The sequence below is a fragment of the Columba livia genome, chromosome 4 (genome assembly GCF_036013475.1).
Source record: "Columba livia isolate bColLiv1 breed racing homer chromosome 4, bColLiv1.pat.W.v2, whole genome shotgun sequence".
Classification (NCBI taxonomy): domain Eukaryota; kingdom Metazoa; phylum Chordata; class Aves; order Columbiformes; family Columbidae; genus Columba; species Columba livia.
In genome coordinates, this window is record NC_088605.1 from 31,732,075 (window position 1) to 31,759,432 (window position 27,358).

The 27,358-nt window shown below is 37.9% G+C and overlaps 1 protein-coding gene across 2 annotated transcripts in view; it reads right to left on the reverse strand.

Annotated features, from left to right (window-relative positions):
* MTMR7 (myotubularin related protein 7) overlaps positions 1–27,358 on the reverse strand; it is a 48,922-nt gene that overhangs the window by 11,211 nt on the left and 10,353 nt on the right. For both annotated transcript variants that reach the window (XM_065061022.1, XM_065061023.1), the window contains exons 2-7: positions 20,227–20,349; positions 18,987–19,149; positions 15,026–15,183; positions 13,697–13,825; positions 10,316–10,450; positions 4,741–4,873 (exon numbers count right to left, since the gene is read on the reverse strand). In XM_065061022.1, the coding sequence (XP_064917094.1) occupies positions 4,741–4,873; positions 10,316–10,450; positions 13,697–13,825; positions 15,026–15,183; positions 18,987–19,149; positions 20,227–20,349 (841 nt within the window). The remainder of the gene's footprint in view (positions 1–4,740; positions 4,874–10,315; positions 10,451–13,696; positions 13,826–15,025; positions 15,184–18,986; positions 19,150–20,226; positions 20,350–27,358) is intronic.

Below are 27,358 nucleotides of genomic sequence, written 5' to 3' on the forward strand. Positions count from 1 at the left end.
ATCTTAAATGCAGAGTAATTATAGTCCCCTAAACTTTCACTGACTGTTAAACCTAAGAGTTATCTCTTCAAATATCTGCCGCGTAAAACATCCATCTTTTAAAAAGAATGGCTACTTCACAGTCAAACTTTACCATTGAAAAAAAGGTTGTATCTAAGAAACAGGGCTAATTCAAATTTCACCCAATACGTTGATTTTGGTTAAAAAGAGAAGCTGTCACAAAGCCTGTTGCAAACAGTTTACCAAATACATCCATGTCTGCAGCACAGATTTTCCAAAATTGTGTTGGTAGCAAAGTTTTCAAACCCCCGAGAGGGGATTTTCTCAATAATGAGGGCTGGGAAGCAGAAAGCATACAATTTCTGCTGTGGGACAGGCAGGCAGCAACCCAAATTGGGCCACCTCCTGTTCCCAGCCACGGCTGGTGATGAAGCTCCGTTAGAGAAGGCCCACCCAAACCAGCCTTCAAAATCACCACAGGTGGTGGTGTTGGAGTTAAAGTGATTCACTCAACAGTTCTCCATCCCTGAATGAAACCTTATTAAAACTTCATTTGTAGCCAAAAAGTATTTTGGTGGTGAGGAAAAGCTATAATTCCTCAAGGAAAATATTTTCCTGAAAGTTTTCCAAGCTCTATACCATGTTCAAAGAAAAACAACAAACAAAACAAAAAAACTCCCAGTAAGTGTCTATTCTGCTGTTTCCAAGTGTTTATTTTTTAATATTGTAAAATTTGTAGCATCAGAAGAAAAAAAAAAAAGGCCATCAGAACCTAATTCAGATGCCTCTATCCAGCAGCAAACAAATACTCAACAATATTTGGTTAAATCTATTTTCAACAGTGAGATACTAAATTCACCCAATAAATAGACCACACATTTATTTTGATCCATGTAGAATTATACTGTCTTTTAAGGAAAAATATATTAACCAGTGAAATTCATTTAAGAAATACAGTTTAAAATGTCATGGTTTTTATGGAGTTAATGTATGATCTGTGAATGAATAATGTCTTAGTAGGTCTCTTGTCCTCTGGAAATCTTTCAAAAGACTCGGTTAATTATGGCCATTATTACCAGTGGCAAAACTTTAGTTTCCTTCAATGTAACTGAAATTTAATTTTATGAGTTTATACCATATCTGAATGTCTCCACCTATCTTAACTCCACTTAATTCAGAGGCAAAATAGCCTAATGTGTTCATACAAAGTCTTGCAATCGTTGTACATAGGGCCTCTTCGAGATGGTTATTTTAAAAATCATTTTTGAAGGATATTTATAAAAATACATAGATAGCAGCACTGAAAGCAAACAGTTTTTCACATGATTAATGCTCCTGTGCAGATGGGAGCACAACTAATTAGTAGCTGAATTCTGGCTGAAGCTGCCATCTCTGTTTACAAAAGGCCAAGGTAAGGCTGAAATAGTGCTTTGTTCACTCCCACTACCAAATTAGAGTCAATATTTACCGACCACTTCACTGAGCAAAGTTCAGACTGTCCTAAAGGCATATGCTGGATATTTCACATTATTTTGGCTACTGATCTGGACCTTAATACTGACTTCAATTATTAATTGAACTGTGAGGCTTAACCTAAGGGGGAAAGGTGTTTCCATCTCAGCAGAGGAGGTACCAAACTTTGGAGAAATAAGACCCGCTCCACCTGCTCTCTGAGCACAGGAGAATCAAGAACCCCTGGGGAGAGCTCATAGCAACCCAGCGGTGCTCCCTTCCCCAGGAGGGCAGGAAAAAACAGGGCACACGGTGGAAACTGTCTCTTCCACCAGCAAAAGTGCCTGGAGGGGGATGCTGAACCAGCTCCCCCATTTCTGGCAGCACAGTTGTAGGTAGAGCAAATGTAAATGGTGTGGGCCAGACCCTCGGGCTCTCTTTCTTGCTGATCTGCCACTGAAGTCCAAGGATCAGGGAGCTGCTCTTAGATCAACAACTACTCTTTCTGATATCAGGGGAGGAGGAGCTCATATTTGCTGTCTAAATGCAAATGGGGAGCCTGTGGGGATCATCTTCTCAGTGCACAACAAACGGGTTAAGTCTTGGTTGGCCCCTGGATGTACAGCAAAACTCACTCCATCGCAAATTCCAAACAGCAGCCTCAGTCAGCCCTTGAATCTTTACTGAGAAAAGTCCTTGTGCAGCGTTTGCTTCTAATATTAAAAATTATTTCAAGGAGGTTCTGCATAGGATCAAAATTATCACAAGGATTTTCACATGCTCCTCTCTTTCAATGAAAAAAAAAAAAATCAATACTATACTAAACCAATATGAGGCAGAAGAAACCAAAGTAAAATTATTTGGTTTATTTTCTGGAGGGAAATTCCAGCATATTGAAATGCATTTTACTTCCAGAGTATAGTCAAATCTCAAGATTTTTTGCATATTCGGAAAATATTCTCATTATCTTACAAATTTAATCATTTTATAATGCTGACACACTTAGCCAAAAATTAACATTATACAGGAATAAAAACATGTTAAAGTTAAGATAAATATAATTGATAGAATTAAAGTCAGTAGAATCACAAAGCTGAAATTAATATTTTTTACCTGCTAGAAGAAATTATTCATATTATATAAGTTCAAATTAATTTCTTCAGCCTTTTCCTGAAGAAACATCATTGAAATTAACACATTCCTAATATAAGTGCATTTTCCAATGGAAAACTGAATAATCAGTTTTTGTTCAAATTTCCCAAGCATTGGAAATTATTTAAAATTGTATATTGAAAATAACCTGCAGTCTCTCATGTAAAAAACATCCTCCAACCTTAACTTCTGCTTAATTCCAGTAAGCTGAATAAAATTGCCCTTGCACTCCTGCAACACATCAGACCCATTATGTCTTGGTGTCCTCTTCCCCATGCTGTACACTTCCAAGCAACAATACAGCACATTTTAAACTAAAATCAGTTTTCCTCAGCCTCACTCATCTTTTCAAAGTTTTTTATGTACCTTATAACATCTCACAACAGATCACGAGCAGCAGACACTTTTTGTAATGTTTGTAGTGTAACATGATGTTTTACCTTAGAGAGTAACTTAGGTATGTTTAAGTACTTCTTGATAAAAATTTAAAGTCATATAAATAGGTGTTATCATCATCCTTTACAGCCTTTTCAGTTCTGGTTACTTTTGTATATGTAAGTCAGGTAATAAATACCCCTTTAATGGTCACCAGAGAAACAGACAAAGGGACACTGGTAAAAATGGAAAAAAACTACACAATACTTTACATGAGAAAAGCCCTGCTCATACACTGAAACTTATAAGATTTAAAAAGAAAGTACTTGAAAGCCTCAAGTACCCAAAATTGGAAATTAGAGAAGTTAAATCTGCAATCTTATCAGCAAGGTCACTAAATATGAGATGAGATGGCAAATATAAAACCTATGAAAAAAGCAGATGTTTTAAGCATATGGCTCATTTAAAAATAGATGCTAAGAAGTTATGTCCTCAAAGCACCTTAAAGTGTTAAATGCATCAGAAATTACCTTGTTACATGTCAGTTTGGGCCGAGTCTGTCTCATGAACTTTTGGCTCAAAAAGAATACATAGCACTGTCCCATGCAGCCAGGCTGGCTGTTTACTATTTTAACTTTGATGGTCTTAAGCTGAACAAATAAAGCAATGAGTTTATTCACCTGGCCTTTCTCCTGGCCAAACAAGACTTTGCAGTGAACTAAAAATCCTTCTCGTTTCCTTACTGAGACCTTTAGAACAAAGAATTAAATGAAAATAAGTCATGAAGAGAGCGACTGTTTCACCTGCATCACATTTTACTGCTGGTTTTCACAAACTGCTCGTATTTGAAAACAGAGCACAGCTCTCCTGTCATGGACAAGGCAAGCCCTTCTTGGATCTAAAATTCACATTTGCACACAGACGATGGGAAACAGTTGAAGAATAAAAGAGCATGGGCAGCACATCAAGTCAAGAATAGCTAGAGCAAGCTGATGCAAGAGGTGACAGAAGGTGTTGGTGATATACATGAAGTAAATTCTGAGACTCTGTGGAATGGGGTGAGCACTATTTATTATTTGCTTGTTAAAAATAAACAAGCCCTTGAGGGTCAAGGATTGCTTATTTATTCTTACCCATTTCCCAGAAGGTCTCTAGAAAGTAATCTAATCCAAATATTAAATGGCAGTACAGATGTGGTCGTTTATACACTGATAACTAGTTATAAAACAATTATGATTACTTTGCATGAGATTATGAAGGTTCTGAATGGTTATTCCCATTGACTGTGAGTTTCATAAATAAACCTGGTGTGATAGGGCGTAAGTTGCTATCAGAATTCACAGTCTAAAATGACTAGCTTACTGACCACATATTAAAAAAAAAAAACAAACCATAGGTATTCTGAGCTTTAAAAAAAGAAGTGATTTTTTTTCTCATTATACCATCAAACTCTAAACTGCAAAAGGAGATGTAGCAGAAGTAAGGTGTATTGAAGTCAAATTAATTTTGTCATCAAAGTAAATGATGTCTGGATTTCACCCATGAAACAAGATGTTTGTATAACCAAGAAATCACCACTAGTTGGGATGACGCTCCATTGCACAAGTCCCATTAGCCAGCAGGCAGCTGCACACAGCTGCAACAGGCAGAGACCTCTTTTCATACCCATTTTCACTGCTGCTGCTTTCAGAGCAATTATCCTGATTTGTGAAACAGGAAGATGAAATATTTCCTCTAGTTTTCAAGAAAGAAGCATAGTACCTTCAAGCATTTTCTGCAGACTATTTCTCATGACATGGATGTTCTCAATGCCTATGAATTGGAACTTGATGTTGGAATAGTTGTCTTCATTTTCATATCCCTTCCCTGCTGCTCTGTTTGCCATAGCGTTGAGCTGAAAAATTAGGGAAAATTGGATTAAATCCAGTAGCAAACAGATTCTTTTCAAAACAAAGCTCATGGTCTCCTGCAGTAAATCAGAATTATTTGAGTCAGTGATAAATAGGAAGCATTTGTCACAGTGTCAACACAATGGATTAGGAATCGGGGATCTGTTTACAGCCTATTGCAGGGTGCTGGGCTGCTGAGGCTCTGACCTCTATTTCACACACTTTCAGTGTTAACTTCATTAGTGTGGTTAGACACAAAAGAACACAGCCTATGTAGGGTTTCTCTGCAAGAGGATAAAGCTTTGAATTTGTTTTTAAAAGGTTATTCTGATTTTGGTTTGGGTCAGCATTATGTTTACTTGCAGAACACACCCAGGAGGTGGCAGTGTCATATCTGCCGTGCCACTGTTTCACAGCTTATGGACGCTGTAATGTTGCCCAAATAACTCTGTTTTACTGCTAAAATCATCCAAAAATCGATACAGCTTACTTCTTTGAAGCTTGGAATAATGAAGAGGGAGTTGGAGTAGTTTTTCTTAAGTTTATAGCATCTTGGCTCTAGTTGTGTGAGACCACAAAATATTTGAATTGACAAAATTACCACAAATATTTTCATCTGCAATGCAGCACTCTTAAACATTTTGCTGTGCTTCAGCAGAAAATACATTCAGCTGGAAACTGGAGTTTTATCTTTGAATCTGTTACTTGCTTCCTGGCATGGGAAAAGTCACTAAATGTTTCTTTAGTTCAGTTTTCCCAAGCGTAAAATTAAGGGTTTTTTTTCAAATGCTTATTTTCCCCCCTTTTGAGATTCTTGGGGGAAAAGAAAATTATCTTCCAAACCCCTTATGCCAAATGTTGATCTCTGAGCTGAAAACTAGATCTAATGGAAATGAATTAAGTAGTTTTACTTTACTACCTTTTATTTTTTTTTTTTTAATTTCCTATCGCAAAATCTCACTGTCCAATAGACAGAATTGTCTTTTTGCATGAAGCCTCTGCTATTCTATGAAATGGATGCTCTAAGGCTGGGGTGCCTTTGAACTTCCCAAGAAATATGAAGGCTCCAGGAGTAACGAAGCAGCCCACATAGCCGAACCTCCACACTTCCAAGCCCAGCTAACAGCTTCTGCTCAGGAAGGATTTCAGAATTAAATAACTACGGATATTGCACATCCAGATTGGAGGGCCCTAATAAAGCTTTTGGAGAGACCTTATGAGATATCAGCTGGACAAAAAATGACTCATCTCCATTGCAGTGAGAGCCAATGCTCACGAAAAATTAATGTATCTCTTAGGCATTGCTTAGGGGAAAAGAGGCTATGCACATAACTCGGTTTCCAATTTATTTCCCAGTGTTGCAGGCAGTACTATTGATTTGCTGCTTCTGTGGTCACTTCTGAAACTCACGATAATACCCTTCAGTACTCAGCTAATGGTATCACAGGATATATACAATGTGTCCTTTCCCAATGTCTTCCATCCCAAATGCACATACTCCAAATACTCAATTTTAATTTTGAGCCGGATGCATGCAATTGAGTAGGACCGGTTATCTGTTGCCAACTTATCTCCAACTAAGATGAACAAGTCTCGCTTTTTTATGTCATATGTCAAAATATGGACCAAATTTGACCTCTAAACTTTCAAAGGAAACAGCTAAAGACTACAAGCTCTTTATGCTACTATAATCTCATTTAGATACAGAAGCAAACAGCCAGGTGAGACTGCTTTTCAACTATTTTATTCTGACCAATATAATATGTGAAGATAGGGGATTTTTTCCCATCTTCACACTTTCTAGTACTTCCATTCCCATGAGAACCTGGCAATAGAAATACATAGTTAAATTTGTGCAACACCATTAAGAACTGAAACATTGCACTAATTTCGTGATAAAACAGAAGGAACTATAGTCTAAGATAGGAACTGAAGCAAAAGAAACCAGCATTTTTTGTTTAAAGTCTTGAGTAGAACTTCTTTTAACTTGTAGAATGCAATTCAGGAAAAACAGCAGAAAAAAAAAATCTCATCTATCAGCTGGCAGTCTGCTGATATTTTGACTATCAATGAACAATAAAAAAAGAGATAGCCTGTGAACAGCATGTCCTTTAAGGACAGAGTCCTCAGTGTGACTTGCTAGAAAGATAAAAATTATCTGCTGAATCCTAATCTTTCTCTTTTGAAGTAGACATCAGTGTTCTAATACAAACAAAATGAAGCAGTCTCTCTCTGTAATAACATAAAGCTTCAGGAAAAAAGATCTGTACACATGAGTCTAAGCCACCACAAACCCCCTGAAAACCTATATGAAAAACATCTAGCCCCTAACCGACCTAATCCTTAGTACAATAAATGCTATTAACTGCCTCTCCCACAGAGCGATTTTATCACAGAAATCCTTCATTAAGACTGTCTGAAAAAGCCCTCTTTAAAAGCAAATAAACATAAGGTTAAATTTGCAAGGCTTTCTGACACTCATTTATTTTAAATATCGTCAGTTGCCAAAATTTGCAGCTGCCACAATATTTACTAACAAGTTTTCCACATCACCTACCAGAATTCCATCTGTTGCTCTTAGAGTAGTTGTTGCAAAGCTCTCTAAATTGTGCCTGTCCTTGCTTAATCTCAGCGAATGTGCAGAGACAACCTCTAAAGGGAACAGATCTCACTTGCCAGATTTGCTGGCATCTCCTTTAATGTGGAGTATAACTGGGTCCACTCCTGTTATTAAGAATTATAGAACTAATTTGTTTTACTTATAGGAAGTTTATATTAGCTTCTTCTATAAACACATAGAAGGATGAGAAAATGAAGAAAGACGGTAACCTAAGTAAAGCTCTGCATATGGTCATCCTGGTATATTTAAATTAAATGGAAATAAGACTTTCTTCCACAGGCAAAGCTTTTGTTTTGAAGATTGTCAAGCACAGTGAGGGACAGCACATGAAGAGCACTTGGGAATTCTGAACTGACTGGCCCACCAATATTCATCATCTTTGCAAGGAACCAGTTCTGGTGAGAAAAGAGACAGGTAGTTTTTTAGCTTCCGAGAACAATGGGAAACCCTGCACCAGACTGATAACTTACTTTGCATTTATTAAAGGTTTCCTGAGGACCACCAGGAACAGCTTGGACTGATACCTGTCACTTCCTATGTATTCTAGACTTATATATGCATTAGGAGCTGCAAGATTAACTGTAACAGCTGTATTTGGCTGTATTTGTAACAGCTGTATTTTTATTAACAGTAACAAGGCTGTATTTGGCACCTGAGATCACAGGAGCTTTAGGCAATCAGTCTCTTCTTACAACACAGGTAGAGATAAGTAAGAATCTGTGCGTAAAAATTTCTTTACATCAAAACTCTTTTTTTGGTTTCCAGAGAAGTTCAATGAAAACAAACAGTTTTCATCTGCTGACTGGCTCCTGAAGAAGCCAGTGTTGCTGGAAATATGCCTAAATTCATGACTGAGAGAATCAATTTCACTGTCTCCACTTAAAGTACAGGGTTTTTTCACTGCATACAGGAGGTGTCTCACCAAAGCAATTTACCAGAAAAGTTTATGGGAACCTTCCTGTTATTACCTTGCAAAACATCATTAACAGGCAAGTCAGTAAGTGTTTAGTAATATATCCCATCAATGAGCAACCTCCTTATTTAGAGAAGAGTACCAATATCATCAGCCAGGAAATGCCAAGGTATAAATATTATCACATACCGAAAGCTGTTAAACGAGCATTATTTGGGCAGCCAGGTCTGCACTTCCTACCCAAAGCCTGCATTGAACACAGCTGTACAGACCCTTTCCTAGTGCTCATCACAATCCATTTTCTTCAGGACCACAAGTAAAGCAGGGCCACCTTTGTCTTCCCAACAAAAAAGAGGGAACTGAAGGTCAAAGTAGCCACCAAATTACAAAGTGCAATGGCACATCCCTAGGCCCTGATTTCCTGGCTACTGCCTCCCATTAGAGCTCTGAGCTCTCAGCACTTTCCCACCAGCCCCCAGATATTCAGTCAATCACCAACCAGTCAGGTTCCTCATTTCTGCTCCAGATTTACCAGGTTTGCCCTTCCTCTCTCCATTCCTCACATTTCCCAGCTTCAGCCACCTTGCCCTTGCAGGGTCTGTCTCCTGAGCTCAGGATTCTGAAACAGCTTCCCTGTTCCTTTTCCGTAAGCCTTTGCTTTCATTTTTCCTTTTCTCCTGCTATGGGTCATCCTATATCTACTAGAGGTTTTGTGGAGATTTGCCCCTTTGGTTTCCTGTTCTTCAGGTGCTTGGTAACTTCAGCAGAGAAGCTACTGATAGTGTAAGAAAGAACATATCCCTACTCCCACCTCCAGGCACTGAAGCCTATCTAGTCCTCATCACCTGGAGCTGTTTGCTAGCATGCCACATTTGGACAGAATTTTTGTTAGCTTTCATTCTCTTCTAGATCATTACTGAATTTCTGTGTTTCTGCACAGCGTAATTGTTCTAAAGGTTTTATCTTGGCTAGATTTTAGTCAATTATAGAGATACAGTGTCTGAGATTGTGGGAGATTTGAGGGATTTCCTTGAGGTTGTTGTATGGATGGGTTTCTATTAGATGGAGATTTATTTCTGAACTAGCCAAAGGAATCTCAAGGTCAGCTTGAAGGCTGAAAAACAGCACCCTGAAAAACAGCAGTGAGACTCGGGCGCGTGGACAGCTCGTGAACATGGACAATATCCAATCAGCTAATGCCTGCTTGGAGCGTGGACGTGAGATCAGGAAATAACTGCATATATAAGGAGGCTTGTTTCTGTAATAAATGGCTTCACTTGAATTCATATTGGATTGTGTGGAGTCCATGATTTTTCGCATGAGAAATGATCTCGCATGATCTCGCATGAGATCACTCTTTACCATACTTCAGATTCTCTTTCAAACACACAGAACTGCTGCAGATATTCAAAGCAGGTCTCCTCAATTCTTGTAACCTGAGTAAATGGTGTTTCCTTAGTGTCATTCACAGGTTGTTGAAATTTCACCACTTGCAAGAGAAATCTTGCATGAAAAATTTTACTATAAGCTGGCAGAAGTTTGCAACTTTACAAAAAACTGTAAACACAGTTTTATAATGGAAATTATTTTTCACTAGTCTCATCAGTAATATAGTTACTGATAGCTCCTGTGTGTATGGAAACAGCTACTATTCCAAGTTATTTATTTTTCTGTATCTTAATATTTTGTTAAGAACAACAACAACAAAAACGCAGTGTAAAAAAAATACTTAAGAGATAAAAATGTGGGCAAGGTTTGTAGTTAAGATTCCTCTGCTAAATCCTGATTTACCTGTGGAGTTGCACAGGTGCAACTAACGTCGGAATTATAATCAGTCACTTGGGCCGTGCATCTTCCCTAATTTATTCAGCACAGATTCAGTCTTGCTATGTGCAAGAAATTTAATGTGCTTACTTTTGGTCGAGTGTCAACAACGTATATGAAATCACTTCCTGGGTTTGCTTTTCTAATGGCCTGAAGCATCTGTTCATCCTCAAGGCATCGTGCACTAAAGCCAGATAAAGGCTGGCTGCTTCTACATATTGAGGCCTGCAGAAAAACAGACAAACAAAAAACCCAACATAGTTATTAAGCAGAATTATTTCACACCCAAAAGAAGCTCATTAGAGGTTTCCACAGGTGTACAGTTACATGGGAAGGGCAGAATAGTAAAATGAATTACATACCGATAAACACGATATTTTTAAAATGTCAATGAAATATTAAAACAATACAACCCTATTGGCCAAAGTCTAGACTTGAATCTAAGTTTTGAAGCTATTTTAAATATAATATTTCCCTGATGTGGAATAACTTCTCACAGGTGGTCTATAGAGGATGTGACAGGTACAACATTGCAATTACAACACTGACATAACATAAAAAATGGGCCATTTTGTACTGCCACTCGCGCTTACCAGCTATGATACTGACGACATCTAACTTGCACCAATACATGCTTTACTAAACAGCCTAAGGCATAATGAGTCCAGGAAACAAAAATGCACACCATGAAGCTAGATCACTGGTGATGGTCTGTTTTTAGAGCTGCCTCTGGAGAAAGACCTTACTGCATGGGAAGTGGGTCAGGCAGCCTGGCTCCTGGGTACAGTTATCTATCAGTGCTGTTGAAGAAGGCAAGAGAGTTTCTCCACAGACCCATCAGGATCAGACCTCCTGATGAAACTGGGAAAGAAGGAACAACATGTGAAATAAGAGAGCAGGGAGGTTATTTCTGCCAGGCAGAGGGCAGCTAGATTTGCAGAGGGCAAGGGTCTAATACATGCAATTTCTAAGCACTGAACATAAGCATGAAGAGAATCTGTCTGCTGAAGACATGCAATCTGCCCTCCAGACTATTTACGACTCATTTTGAGTCATGTCTTTGAACTATCAGTAGTTAGTCAGTATTGCTTAGGATGAGCACATATGTCTATGAAATTTTCTGGACTATGTTTAAAAGCAAGGCTAGAGATGAGGTCATGCTTTGCTATTGCACCCGCTCACCAGATAGTTCCAGGGTCTGACCTTATCATCACAGAATCACAGAATGTTAGGAACTGGAAGGGACCTCAAAAGATCATCTAGTCCAAATCACCCATTGGAGCAGGAACACCTAGATGAGGTTAAACAGGAAGGCCTCCAGGTGGGTTTTGAATGTCTTCAGAAAAGGAGACCCCACAACCTCTCTAGGCAGCCTGTTCCAGTGTTCTGGCACCCTCACTGTGAAAAGGTTTTTTCCCATATTTAAGTGGAACCTCCTGTGTTCCAGTTTGAACCCATTGCCCCTTGTCTTATCATTGGTTGTCACCGAGAAGAGCCTGGCTCCATCCTTGTGACACTCACCCTTTACATATTTATAAACATTAATGAGGTCACCCCTCAGTCTCTTCTTTTCCAAGCTAAAGAGACCCAGCTCCCTCAGCCTTTCCTCATAAGGGAGATGCTCCACTCCCTTAATCATCTTTGTTGCCCTGTGCTGGACTCTCTCAAGCAGTTAAGTTATCATAGTTACACAGATCCTGTAAGATGCAGAGTAAGATGTCACATCATCATTGAATTTGTCATTACTGAAGAGCTATGCGAAATTTCGGGGTACGAAAGATTGAATGAGTGGCACCTGTCTCCCCTGCAAGTGGCAAACCTCTTCCCAACCTGCTGTTACCATCACTGTTCAATGTCCACTGTCACAAACCTTACCCCAGTCCTGCCCATTACTTTATTAACTGGCAACTCATGCCAACCTCCAAACTCACAAGGAGGTATTTCCACCAAAATTTCCAATCTCTTTTCAAGACATTCAAACCATGAAGGAGCCAGGGGTAAACACAGTACTTCAAATGCTGGTAGTCAGAGCCTTAAACAAGCACAACAGGGAAAAGACTTAGGCTGAAGCCATGAAACTAATCCAAACTGGATCACTTGATATTGGAATCTAGCTGATCCTTGAGACCTCTTCTTTCACTGAGATTTGAAAATGTTCAAGTGTTTTGAGTCCTAGATATCTATGTTTGGACATAGTTCATTACAGAAAGGGATTAACTTTAATATTTCATTAGGGCCAAAATTTTCAAAGATAATATGCAGTTTATGCAGGGGCTGTATTTACTATGTAAACAATCCTATCCTGTTTTGTTGTCAAATTCATGGATCTTTATAGACGCAGAATTTTTATTAAACAAGAGGTAAAGAAGGAGTCAAAATAATGTCTCATTCCTTCCTTCTGAAGCTTATACCTATGATTTGGGTCACTGTAAAGATAAGTCTTCCATGGGGACTGTAGTTTACGATTCCTGCTTTGTGACATTGGATGAAATACCTCCCACGCTGCATGGCAAATTCTACAGACACCCTCTAATCCCACACTGGCTCTGACTCTTGGGAAGTCCTGACCACCTCCCAGCACAAGGGAAGACCTCTCGATGCAGTTGCCAGTATGGAACTGAAACAGAAGGAGATATTAGACACACTGATCCTTTGTGAGTACAAAGGGGACACCATTCTCCTAACTGATGATGACAGCTGAGCTAAGCCAGTCCTTAGGGGGATGGGACACAAATGTAAAATCAGCCAGTCTGTGGGTCCTTCAATCCAAGGGTCTTCCTCTCAGCTGCCAGAAAGAGAAATTCACATAGTCTAGATACAGGGTTTTTTCCCAGTTACAGACAAGTGAGGCAGTTCCTCACTCTGCCCTGAGAATATCTGTCATGGAGAGGAGAAGGTGATACTACTCACTCTTATAGACAAGGAGAGTCTCTTCAACCAAGATATGATGCACTGTTCAGCAAAAATCTGGTAGCTTTTTCATCCATCCCTCTTGGGTCTATTCACAGATCTTTTCTTCATAGGCTACTCCTGATTTTGTAATTGTTGTATGTATAGTTTTTCCTCCTCCTTCACTTTCTCTCAGGCTGTGGCTACCAGATGCTAAATTGCTCTCTTCTCCTCCCAGTCACCTGCTAAGTTGCCTGCTACTGGCCTTCACTCTTCTGCCACTGGTGTTTCAGGACCTCTTGTCCTGCTCCACTTCCTTGTGATACAGAGATAACGTTTCTGTGTATTAGATGGATGATAAAGCTACATTTAAATGACTGCATTAAATGCCTATCAACGAACTAAACATAATCATGGTGTGTGCTCGTATTGTACAAACCACACTAACCAGACTACTCTTAACATCTTTTTTTGTTTAAAAGAAAAATAGTCACTGATTTCTTCTTGTGAAAGCTTACTAGGAGAATTATGAAAGCAAGGCCAAAATAATCAAACACTCCAAAGTTACAAATTCACATTTACATTGTTATCCTTGCAGTAGTAGGAAAGTGCTGGGAAACGCCTTCGGCTGCGAAATTTAGAGCTTCCCACTATGATGTGTGCAGTTGCAGACTTTGGTACATACACTTCTGTAGGGTAAGAGTCGCAGACCTGTGAAAGGAAACTCTGATTATTTGGTGTACAAAATACAAGCAACATTAACCATCTCTACAGCAAAAAGGAAACACCAACAAACTCACCTGTGTTATAATGGCAGGGGACTGTAGAGCTAATTTTTTCAGCAAAACTCATAATAATAATAAAAGGCAAAAACAGGGACTTGGAGAAAAGAAATCAAATCTGTATGAAATGAGGATACCAGAAGGCAAGCAGCCCTGGCAATGCCCACCACTTCTGAAACCACCAACGAGCCTGCAAAAAAGCCCAGAAGTTCCCCTGCAGCATTCTGGCTGGGGTCAAAAGGAGACCAAATATCCCTCTGGGACATTCTGAGATGTCTAAAGGCATTAGGATGCCCAGGAAGAAATAAGGTTCAGAGAGAGCCAGAGATATGTAATGAGAGAGAAAGAAAAGGAAAGGCTTGTGGTTACAGATGCTTCTGTGGTGAACTGGGTTTTATTCATGATGCCGTTTTTCCTACGCTTTATCTTAAAAGAGGTCAAACATTTTCTCTGCTTGTTTTAACAAAAAGAAAACAAACCCTGACAGCACATTCAGTGTTCTCTGAGAACTTCACAGGCCTTCCTTAACATGGATATGCTCCAGCAACAGAGCCAATGGAAAAACTTCCTTCAGAAATACTTTGGTTATTATTTCTCACAATTAATTAACATTCTAGGGACTTCAGTTGTACAAGACAACTAGGCAGGACAGCAGGCAGCTAAGAAGAGACATGACCTGTCAGATGACTGTGAAATATACTAACAGTCAATTACAGAGGCTTTGAAAGGATTCCAAGGATGGCCAGTGAAGAAAAGGTATTGCCAAGTTCACTGTTTCAAGTTTTTTTTTTTTTAATTTAAATGAATGTATATGTCAGGAAAATGCTCATGTAACCCTACATGTCAGGAAAATGCTCATTCAGACATATAACATTAAGTATGATTCAAGCTTCTACTGAGGCAGCTAAGCTCTAATTTGTAAAATTTACTGCATACAAGTTTGCTGTGCTTCATTTCCACATGCATAAGACAAAGACACATCCCTTCTATGTGCCTTCTTATGTGAAAGCATGGAAGAACTGCACCTTACTACATATATGTACAGCACTGAGCACAAAGAGACTCAGCATTAAGCACTTTGGTTGATTCACTTTACACCCTCTGTAACAGAAAAATCACTACAACTCACTCCGTAGTCTCTGTTTACATCACTGATCTGCCAATAGTTGTTTGGAATACCCATCCGATTATATTCTTCATTGAGGTCCACAAGTTTCCAGCCTTGTTCTCGTTCTTCTTTATCTAATTTTGGATTGAACGAGAAACAATACAGCTCTTCGTATTTAACTGAATAGAAAGAAAGCAAACAAACAAAAATGGTAAAACACTTCAGATTTCTCATAGTGAAATCACACTTCAAAACCAAATTTGTTATTACCCTTTTTGTAGTTTCTCTTTTAAAATAGCATGCTTTGATAGACAAAATGCATATCCTGGCTTATAACTGCTTTCAAGTATACTTTGAAAGTACTGTGCTGTTTTGTTACTTGTATGTGTTGCAATATTTGTGTCTTACTAGTAATGCTATTTAAAGTATAGTGTTCTGCTAGACCTCTTCTCCACTGGATTGTATATAAAGGCCTCCCTCAGCACAAAGACAGTGATAAAATGCTTTCATCCAAAGAAAACTAAAGTCAGTGCCAGAATAAGCACTTTTTCTGCAAAAGAATTTGCCGGCCAGAGATAGCTTAGAAGTCCCTTTATTAACGTAGCATCTGTCCTGTGACAAAGACAAAAGCTCTGAACAATGAACTATATAGCACAATCTTCCAAAAATGAACTAACTCAGAAGACTTTGTCCCTAAATAGGGAAGTTTCCAATAGATTCAATGAATTTTTAGTTTTGTGGACTGCAAAATTCTGTCTTTCATTTATTAGCAAAGACATTCATGATACAGGTGTTGTAATAGTGTAAAAATAGCATATGTTATATCAATAATTTCATCATGAACTCATTTAAGTAACTATGCTACCTACCAGCCTTGGTCAAGGACCATATAATAAACTTTGTTGGTGCTGGAGCTTTTAACTTTTTTTAGGAGTATATATATATTTATGCAAATGAATGCCTTAATCCTGGTGACCAATAGCAGCCAGACACCATTACCATTAAATGCCAACTGTCACTGATAAAACTACTTAGTGTTTAGCTTGAAATCAATGTTCTCATTGATACTTAAGATACTACAATACTATGCCACAGTGGTATGTTTCATCCTGTTGTTCTAAATTCCTTAAAATTTTCTGAACAACAGAAAGCTTTAACTTCAGAACTGAAGTAAACTGTAAGTTGAGTCCTCTCTGATTTCATAGTTCCTCACTGATACAGGTGCTTCACAATATAATTTTAAGAAGATCAGTAAATGAAAACACTACACTTTCTTTTCTAATAATCTATACCTAATAAGCAGAGTATTAAAACACTAGAGTAAGGAATTTTTAGATGTAAAAATAACAACAACAAAAACAACTACAATATTAATAAGAATAAGGCTTCTACCTTTTTCAATAGAAAGTCTTTTGTATTTTGGTAATGTCTTTTAAAGGTGTAATTTAGGTTATATTTAGCTTTTTAAAATTTCAATTAAAATTATTGTATATACACACGAAAGTATGAATGTAAGGAAAAAAAATCATGTTAACTTTGTCAGGAAAATACTGAAAGTCAGCAAAGTCATGAGCAAGGAGAAAGAAAAGACTGATTTGCACATTGTCTTACAGTTCAAACTCTCTACTCTCTGATTTCAAACTTCTGTCATGGCACAGATTAGGAAGACAGTTGGGTTTATTTCTCATCTGCTAACATAAAGTTTTAGCATAATCCATAAATCCAATGTGAGCTCATTTTAATACAGTGGTTTTGGTAGTAATTTGAGCTCTTGTTTTTACTGCTTTGTTCACAGAAGAATCTGGATTTTCTTTCCAACTGCTGTTCACAGGCACATGGGAAGCCTTTAAAAATCCACCTATTAAAATATATATGGGTTATTTATGACAGAAGTCTGACTCAATGTAACAAATACTATTACATGGTGATATCTACAGGTGGTAACAAAAATGTTCAAGTATTAATAGTCAGTGCCTTAAAGATCAGTTATCAGCTCTTCTCTAGCACTTCTAGGACCTTCTCTACTCTTTCACAGTTATTTTACCATTAGCATCTGCAATCCTGTTATTACACCTCTAATAACTCTTAAAGTCAGCTTGTTTCACAAAATGGGTTAATTAAGCAAAAATGCCAAATTCAGCTGAGAGCTTGACCTTATTAAAATACTATTAACAGCTGACAAGAATAAAATCAAACACAAATTTGCTCCTTTAGTGTAACTAGGCTAACGGATAACATAGAATATATTAAGCCAGTACAAAAGACAGGCTCTACTCAGGTTCAGCTATGGTAGAATGAATGGCAGAGAATGAAAAACAGAGACTGAATGAGTGAAATTTTCTCCTAATGGAGTAAAGGTGGAGTAATGTTGAGTATTACCTCAAGAACATACAGCTTTGTGCTCAGACAAAAAGACTCAGCAGAGCACTGCCAAGGTGCGTTTCGCTCAATCTCCAATTGGAGTCTTCTAATTTTAAGTAAGCAAGATTTTATCCTGCCTCACAAGAAGACGGGATGTTTTGCTGGAGAAGGAAAACTACTGTGCAGCTGAAATATGCAAAGAGCTGGTTCTGTGCTGCTCCTATTGCATCTTCTTCATCTGAACCTTCTTGTCCATTGCAGTCTGCCACTGGACTTGTATTGAGGGTCCATAGCTATTCTGCCCTTGGTTGCTCTGCACGCCTGTATTGAAGCGTCCTGTTCTAGGGCGCAGCAGTACACACGCTTCTTCTTGGCTCCGAGGAAAGTCCATTACAGAAACACATTCCTTCCAGCATGCATGAACACATACTTGCAACTGCCGCCCATGGAATTAATCCAGATTTACATCAGCAGAATCACTGACTGAATTTGTTTCACTGTTTTTAAATTTCTCTGATTACTTTCATGTTGCATCACCTAGCATATCATGCTACATCCGTTGCAGTTGCATATTACTACTACTATTTCTACTATCCTAATTATAGAAGGTACTTTATAAAGTTCAGTAGCTGTGCTCGCTGACTGCAATTTTTTACCTCTCTACACACTGGATCATAGAACAAAATCGTAGAATCATTTAGGTTGGAAAAGACCCTTAAAATCATTAAGTTCAATAGTAAGCCTAACAGTACAAAGCACACAGTAAGATAAAATTGGTGTTCTCCTAGCAAGATAAAAATTAAAGCCAATGTTATCACTTCTGTACAGACTGTGGTAAATGTTTTCTTTGCATACTGTCAAAATAATGGTAAAGGACAGAGGTTGGTGTTGCATTTCTACAGTTATCATTTAAAACAAACAATCCAGAAGCCTTGTCAGCTAGGTCTTACGAGAGTAGATCTAATGCAGAGGATCAGATGTTGGACTTTGTTGCAACATTTGGATTTTCATTGAAAAGAGAAAAAGTTTAAAAAGGAATTTGATCTGAATTCAGAAATTCAAAAAGTGCACATTCAAAACCTAGCTAATAACAGGCACAGGCAGTCCAGTGCAATAAATCAGCTATTTGCTGCAAAAGCTTTCACTGATTTTTAAGAAATTTATGCACAGCACAAAAAGGGAAAATTCAGACATCAACATGACCATTAATTATATCCCAAGCTTTTCATTACAGTAGGAACATAAAAATTCCCTGTATTTAGAGACTTGAAAGTATTTTCCTAAATTCTTGTTTACACAAGGCATCCAGTAAACAAGTTACACATAAAATAGAATGATAGTGTATCTTATGGCCAATGATAGCCTAGAGTATAATTTTCAACAAAAATTCACTACATACTTTGTGGAATGAACTACTTGTTATGATGTGGTTTCTTCATTGCTCTATAAGTGATTATTTTAGTATGCTTGTCTGCTCAGGGACATTTTCTCTCATGACACGTCTCTAATAAAGCCTTTTTTCTTAAACTACAAAGTGCAATGATACACAGCTACATTTCTTCCATTACATTCTCCCTCTTGAGGACAAGGGTTGACTTTTGTGCCTATTTCCATCTCATACCTGGTCGTGTCAGACGTATCAGAGATATGTAAACATCGTGGCAGTCTCGTTCCTGAGGGATGACCAGCTGGATGACCTGGAAGTTCTTGCAGCGGATCAGCAATGGGCAACCAGTGGCAGTGGTGGCCTGCTTCTCAATAGAGGAAATTTGGCTGTGAAGAACCTGCAAGAGAATTGAAATTGGTTATGCCAAATTATTCAAATCTTTAGGAAGAAAAATAATTATTTATATACATATCAGGGCAGGCATTGTAGTGTCCACTATTGTTAGAGAAAATTCTCTTCTAGTTTTGTTTCTACCTCCAGCTCAGGCTCAAGTAGTGCCTGATACATCACCTTCAGACAAAGAAGTGTTTCTGGATTGTTTCAGCTGCTCAGCCATTAGCCTGGCTGTGTTATCCCAAGTTGTCTGTTCATTTGCTTTACTGTAAGCTAACAGTTGTCCAAAAAATGAGCCTTTTCCATCTATCTATACAATGAAAAGATGAACCAGCACCAGTTAAATAAGGCTAAAATGTTGGCCCTCCTCATCAGCAGAATGGTAGTCCTGATGTAGTTTTAAATACTGCATCAGATGAGATGAAATGTTACAAGAAGAATCTGGAAAGGAATAGTGGGACCACAAGAGGATGGAGTCAATAATTAGTACAAAACTGGACAAAGGATTTGTAACTAATCCACATAAAAGACTCTCAAATGGTATGACATTGGAACTATATCTGCGCCTATACAGGCAACTTGTTGCTGGTCCCTCAAAATACCACGTTATTAAAAAACCAAAACAAAACAACCAACCAAACAAACAAAAAACCCACAAAACAGACAACAAAAAGTCCACCAACCAAAGCAAAACAACAAAATCACTGATCCAGAACAAGCAGTCAGGGAGAGAAGCAAGAGGTGACTGAGTCATGCTACTAATTCACATTCAAAGCATTTCTCCTCAGTTCTTCCTGGATGGTAGGAGCAACACTGTAGCTTACAGCAGCTGTTCCTTGGTCGGTCACATCTGATATTCACATGGTGAAGGTCCTTCTACTCCTCTTACTGTGTAGCAATGTCCAGAATCCATTGAAAATTTCCAAAAACTACCACATTGGAATTTCACATGCTTTGAAGTTATAAAAGCATCCATATGAACTAATTTACTATGTTTAAACTGTTTTGCAAGTTATTTTTAAACTGCCATCAATGAAGTGCCTCACACTTAACAGCTAACTGAAAAAATAAAAATACATACCCAAGTTTCTTTACGAGTTTCAGAAACATTCTCCACAAATATGACATGGGTAGCTGTTAAATACAAGGTTCCCAGTGCAGCTTTTCTTGAAGATAAACGGTCAAGTAACCGAACGTTTTCCACCTATACAAATAAATGACAGGAGAAAAAAATAAATAATTAAGTTATGACACAGCCTGCCATAGTGAGATCTTAACATCCACATCTCCTCCATTACAAAGTAAGTTCTTTTCAGTACCATATAAAATTACTATCAGAAGAGAAAATACGGTTATATTAAGTGACCTATTTCCAGATCTGCCTTAATGTTCATTTTCCCCCCTCTTGTGGTACCTCTGTACCCAAAAATTTGTTAGCAAAGACTTCCAAAGACAATTTCGCACTTGACCTCTTCCCTTTTATCTCACCTTACCAAAACCCTGTGATGTAAGGCAAAGCCTGGCCTTCAGTAAACTCTAGCTTCATGTTGTCCATTCAACCCATTCCAGAATTATCAGTGATACGTAGGAAGATAAATTTAAAAAAATCATAACAATAAGCAGGAGGTGGAAGTAGTAGAGTGTCTTTTTTCAGTGCACCTCACTCAGGCTCCTGGGCAAGTATCCACTGATACTTCTAAAAGATGTTTCAGTGTTTGTGCCTGTGGTCATATTAGGGCTGGCAGCAGTGGCCACACGAGAAATTTTTGCCTTCAGTCACTTTTCAATGGAAATCAAGGATTTCACATCTGCTACGCTGCCTCATTGGACACAAAATGGATGTTCTCTCTTTGTGACACTCCTGACAATAAGCAAGTCCATAACATGCTATTAACTCTCAGATAACCAGCTTGTGGATGCACACTATCAGTATTTTGTATTTGGCATGTGTCAGAGGCATTTTGTCTGATTTGATATTAAATGGGATAAAAACCTGCCTAAAACTGTCAACAGTTTGTTACCATGGATTTAGTTGGTTTCCCACTGCAAAAATTTTAAAACAAAAATTAGACATTTTTCCTAAAAAAAACCTACCTATTTCAAAGTTAAACCAAGCAATGCTGATTGCAAATATCATATAACTTGTAGTAAATTATCCAAAAGGTCTCTTCTGGTTTTATAATGTTGGAATTACACCAGAACATATGCTTTTCATGCAAGCAGCACAGATCTATGCAGACTGCCCTCTGCTACAAAAAATCTTCACCACACTGGCTGATCTTCTGTACCTTCTCTCTTCAACACTATACGTAAGACTTACAATTTCTTTCATACACCTAGTTATTTCCAGGAGTTGAAGCTGATAACTGTTGAAGAGATATGTCTCCATTAAAATCAAAAGGAGTTAGTCTTGTGTTTGAAGTACAGAAGCTGACTTAAATGTTGCTCTGAGGAAATGGAAGGTGTGTTGGGGGAAGAACAAAGTTTAAGAAGACTTTAGCACCTTTGCATTGAAATAAATGTAATTTTGCACCAATTTCCTGAAAATCAGAATTGGGTACAACAAATACAAATAGAAAAGAGTAAGAGGATCAGCAAAATCAACTTGATTTTTAATAATGAAGAGATTCCAGATTACATTGACAGAAACTTCCAAAAATGCTCAGAGATGTAACCATGTACTCTCAAAATTTTACAGAAATAGTTCCACTGAAATCACACCAGAACAAGAATGATGCCAGCATCTAAGAACTACATGTTTACAATGTGTATTCCAAACAGATTGCACTATTTTAAAAATAGGAGTAAAGAAATCCTTAAAATCAAAATAGGCCAGTTTGGTAGCAAAATGCTTAAAAGCAACCAATTAGTGAAACCAAGTCTTCTCCCTCAAGACCAGATATAATTGGCTTTAAACAAAAATAAAAGAGCTAGAAAGCATGGATAAAGTCTTTTCCCAGGACTATCTACTTCAGAGGTCATGTATTGGGGTGGGAAGGAATGGAAGAAACACAGCACTACCCCAGTAAGCAACCAGTAGTAAGCAAAAGAGAAGATAGAAAAGAGCAGAAATGATACAAAACAAAGATGTAGGCAGTCCTGAACTCTAAAAAGAACCCACAAATAACAACAATAAGAGGTGAGATTTGTCTGGACATACAAGGTACCTACGCTGCAGTCCAGCCAACGAGGACTCTGGCAGTCATCACCCCCAGACAACACCCTACAAGCTGAGGTAGTTTAGACCAGGAAACACCAGCAAAGTAGACATCCCCTTGCTTGCTTTGAAACCGCCACCACTGGCAGGTGCACCATGCATTTGGTGAACAATTTTGTAAACAGGGAATATTGTTCCTCATTTACTTTGTGCCACGCATGCTGTTACAGATCCTTCCCTGCATCCTATCATTTCCAGGCTGGAGAGCCCAAACTTATGTAGTTGTGACCTTTATGGAAGCTATTCCAGACAAGCTCTTACACATTTCTGGTGGTCCTACAAGAGGTCTGCTTCTCGAGAAGAGGACAAAAGTGCAAACAGAATTCAAGATTCGGGTGTACAACAGGTTTGTGTAGTAGAACAATGATGTTTGCCCTTTTGTTCTCTATTAGATTTTTTAAATTCTTCAAACATTGCTTGCATTTTTGTCCTCTGCTGGATACAGTGGGTTTTTTTTGGTTTTGGTTGATTGGTTGGTTTTTTGTTTGGTTGGGGTTTTTTTTAAGAAATACCAATTTTGACTCAAAGTCATGTCTGCATACATAAAACGTATCCATGTGTATTATTTTACATTTATCAGTGACTAATTTAGTCCATCAGTATCATGAGACATTGCTGCAAACACCTACAGCAATCTATCACTTTCCTTACCTGAACAATATATCAGTGAACTTCGCTACCTCTGGCCTCTCCTCCCCTCCCTCTGTCTTTCAAAACGTTTTTAAATTGAACACCAGAGGCTCTGAAAAAGCTGTTGGATCTCTAGTGATGAACTCCTGCCAGTGCAAAACTGGACAATATAGTCTTACTATTTGCTTCTTAATTTTTAACTTCTTGTTACTGAGAGGCCTGTATCTCTTATCCTACGATACTTCAATTTCTTTAAGAGCCTTTGATGAAGGACATGCTTAAATAAGTTCTGGAAAACTGACTAGCTTCTATTGAATGGACCTACCTCATCCCCTTGTTCAGCTATTTTTCAAATAATTTTTTAAAGATTCTGCATTCCTCTATGAAAGCTATGCTGGTTCTTCCTAGTTTTATTGTACTTATTCATAAATCTAGTGATTTAGAAGGAGGCCTAGGGAGTATTTGCAGCTCCTATTAATTTTGCCAGATTAGGTGTCACATTTATCACCTCCGTTTTTTTCAGACCAGGAAACTTTTAAGCATTACACCATTGTTAGTGACTTGAGAGTTTTGTACTCTAGTTCTTTTAACCTGCATGGATACCATCTGGTCCTGGTAAAATTTTACAGTTTATTGTTGCCAGTTTCTTCTGAAATCTCTTCTAGTAATGTTTTTATTGGTGACAAATCTTCTGATATGTTCTTGACAGAGAAATACACCAGAATGGGTATGCCCCTAAATACTTTCCCTACTTTGATCATTTACTAGCCCTGTAGATTTTCTGTCAGGATTTTACCTACTAAAGACAGCCTGGAAATGGCTTTACTATCATTTTTTGCCAAGCTTTTCTTCAAAGTCTCTTTTGGCCTGCCTTATTTTGTTTATACATTTAATTTGGTCATGCTTTATTTTCTTCATTTAGGCACAACTTCAACTTGAAGAAAGCCCTTTTACTTCTAAAAAAAGCAGTTATTTTAATAAGAGACATCCTCTTACTCCTTCATCCTGCTGTTCAGCTATGTAAAACTTTATTTGTCCTTTAAAGTCTTTTTTCTGGAAGTCAAATTGCAGTGAGCTCCCATATTTAAACAATCTTCATGACTCTTATAAACATTATAACATTTGGCTCTCTTTCTTCTTAAACAGTTTTCACGTTTTTATGTAGTTTCCTCTTTGAAGTTAAACATTGCCATGGGAGACTTTTTTCCCCCTTTTTTTTTGCAATTTCAAGAATACTCCATCTAAGTACGTTAGCCGCTGTCACGCAGAGGTTTTAGCTTTATTTTGAACCAGGTTTTTCTGTCGCTGCTTACGACCGGGTCCTAGAGCTATTTAGAATTACTTAGAATTACTTTCTTTTTGCAAGATGAACAAAGAGCCTCTGTATAAGCAATCATTTGCAAAAACTAAAATTTTACTCAGAATCACCCCCCAGCCCATTTACATAATCTCAGTTGTTTCCCATTGTTATTGCATTTTCTGCATTCATGCCTGTTTGATCTTGTCTAGGTTGTCACAGGCAATGTCACTATTTAGGTCGGACAGTTAGTACTACAGTCCTAATACTGTACTGCAGTCCTGTGGTGCTACAGTCCTACTTTTCATATTTAGTGTTGTAATTTCAATATGTAGGTACTCTCTGTTTTTGTTATGTAGTCTATTATTTGTCATGTGTCTATTACTTTTTTTTTTTCCCAGACTTTCAATATTTGTACAGAAACACAGATATATTGGGTCCAATTGTTTGTTTCTGGTTAAGCGGAGCTCTTGGCAATTTCTATTTATTTGAGAATATTGAATTTTTCATACTGACAGAATTTTTCGTGACACAGCACAACATCCAAAATATCATATGTTTTCTGCGTTCTAGCAAGAGTTTCTCAGTTTTTCAGTGTGGATAAGTACAACTCAGAATAAGCTCTCCTACCATGCTCAACAAAGGAAAAGTACTGCTTGTGAGATGATGTAACAGACAGAATTTTTAGCAAGCCGTTATTTTTACTGGCCTTAAAAAGTACAGTAAGAGTCAATTAAAAATAAAGAGAACCTCAAAATTTGGCTCAATGAAATTACCATGATTGATTAATCAACCTTGCCTAATTCTCATGTGATATGTGTCAATCTGTGATTTTACTATGAGAAAAATAAAGCAGGTTTACTAAAAACTTGCCTCATGAACGACCTTCTCATATATAGTGTAATTTCCAAAGGGAAAGGGAACTGCTTACATCTAAACTCTACTTGGATTCAAATCCACAGTTCTGATTTATAGTAAATAGCATGAAGTGCCTTCAGGAGCAATAAGGATCTCTAAACTCTCACAAGCTTGTTCTAAAAACTCTCTGCACAACCACCTACACAGATTTATGTGGTTTTCATCTGAGCTTCGTCTGTGTTTCTTCTGCTTAGTTTCCAGATACTCAAACTTCCTGGAAAAAATCAGTATATTTCACCCATGGACAGGAAAAAGAGAAAATAAAAAATAATAATAAAAAGAAAAAAAAAAAGTAAAATCAGTCTTAGATTTCATTCTGCTGACCAAAGGATTCAAAGAAGGAGCCTTCCTTCTTCTTCTCCACCCTCTCAATCAGGAAAAAAAAGCCAAGTCAAATAGTGTCTTTAAATGGCCTAGGGGGAATGGGAATATGTTTATTTCCACAAGAGAGGAACACACATTGCAATAGTGTTTTGGAAGAAGCTGAGTTTTTCTATCTCAAAAGCAACAGCCTGCTGATAAAAATGAAATTAAATATCATAAAAAGTCACTGTAGTAATTTGTCTCCTAGTTTTTCTCCAAAAAGTGCTCAATTTTTTCATCAAAACTACTGTAGACTTTATTTGAGAACCTAAAAAATTAGGTATGTACTGACACACATAAGGAAAAAGCATACACACCACACACATATGCTTTGCCTGAAATGAACAGCTGGTGGGAGAGACCGGATCAGAAAATGCCAGGTAAAGAAAAAAAAAAGAGCAAAACCAACCTGTAAAACTGAGAGCTAGAAGACTTCAGGAGTGAAAAAGAAACCATTAGCCAAGCCAGTCTGGAGAGTGGCATCCAAGAAAAAACTTCAATAATTTATTTGAAGCTGTTGCCTCCATCATTTATTTTTTTCTGATGACTGTGTTTGTCTAGGCTTAAAGAAAAGACTGCCAAGAGATTTATTTCAATAATTCCAACCCCTTAGATGGAGATAAATAAAGTTGGCCAGAAAATCTATTTTCAATGCAACACAGATGACAGAAAAGAGAAGACAAAAATAGAAGTTAAAGGGAATGCAGATTAAGAACAGATGGAAGGCACTTTTTACTCAGAGAACAGACATGACAAATGACTTACAAACAAGGTTGCCAAGAGGTCATTCAAGAAAAAGATGTCATATTAGGTAAAAAAATGGGCCAAAGGTTTATTCAGGCACAACTCCCACCAGTTTCAATGGGACTCCCACCAAAGAAAAAATGGTAAAGATAGGACCCTGAAAGTCTTCAGAAAAGTTGGTGTGCCAAAACATTATTCCTAAAAATATCCATGTACTCTGATTTGTTTTCACTCTTAGTATAGATTACTTCTTGAATAAGCTCTAACTACATGGACTACTTTTAAATGATTCTTGAATATGCTACCTTCATTCTCACTTCTTTAAGATGTATCAGTATCTCCAAACCCCTGGTAGCATCATAAAAAATGCAGAATTTACTACTACTTTTTCATGCTCTTTATAACTACACATGGGAAAGCTCCTTCAGATACAATATCAGATTAGACCGTGAACTCAGAATCGAGTAAGGAAACAAGAGAAAAGCAAAGCTGTGCAGCAGATTGGTCACACTGGAAAAAACTATGCCTTGGAGCCTCAGTCCCAAGCCTCTCCACATCTCTTTGCTTCCTGACACAACACCACTCGCCTACAACAGAGAGATGTTATTTGACACAAAATGGTCTCTACTGCGGGATTTTCAAAAAAACCCAAGTATTAAAAACCATCTCAGAGTGTTTTATTCTCACTACACTGGCCTTTGGTCTTCAGGCTTGCTTCCCATCTATTAGATAAACCTGAAGTAAAAGCGACTTCAACTGCCAGTTCTGCCATGGTAATTGCCAAGCTGCACATTACAATAATCACTGTACATCTGGAAGTAGAACACAAGGCAAAAATCCTACCCGGAAGCCAAGAGCAAGTGCCAGATAAAAGCTGATCAAGTACTTTGACATTTGACTGCACAAAGGAGTTTCTATGATTCTTCAAGAGTTCTACTTTCACAACAGGCTGTGACCCAAAGCCAAGGAACAGGGAGGGCCCATTAAGTTACTGGCACACATGTAGTCCTAGAAAGGCTTCTTCTGGTCTGTCCAGGTCTCCAT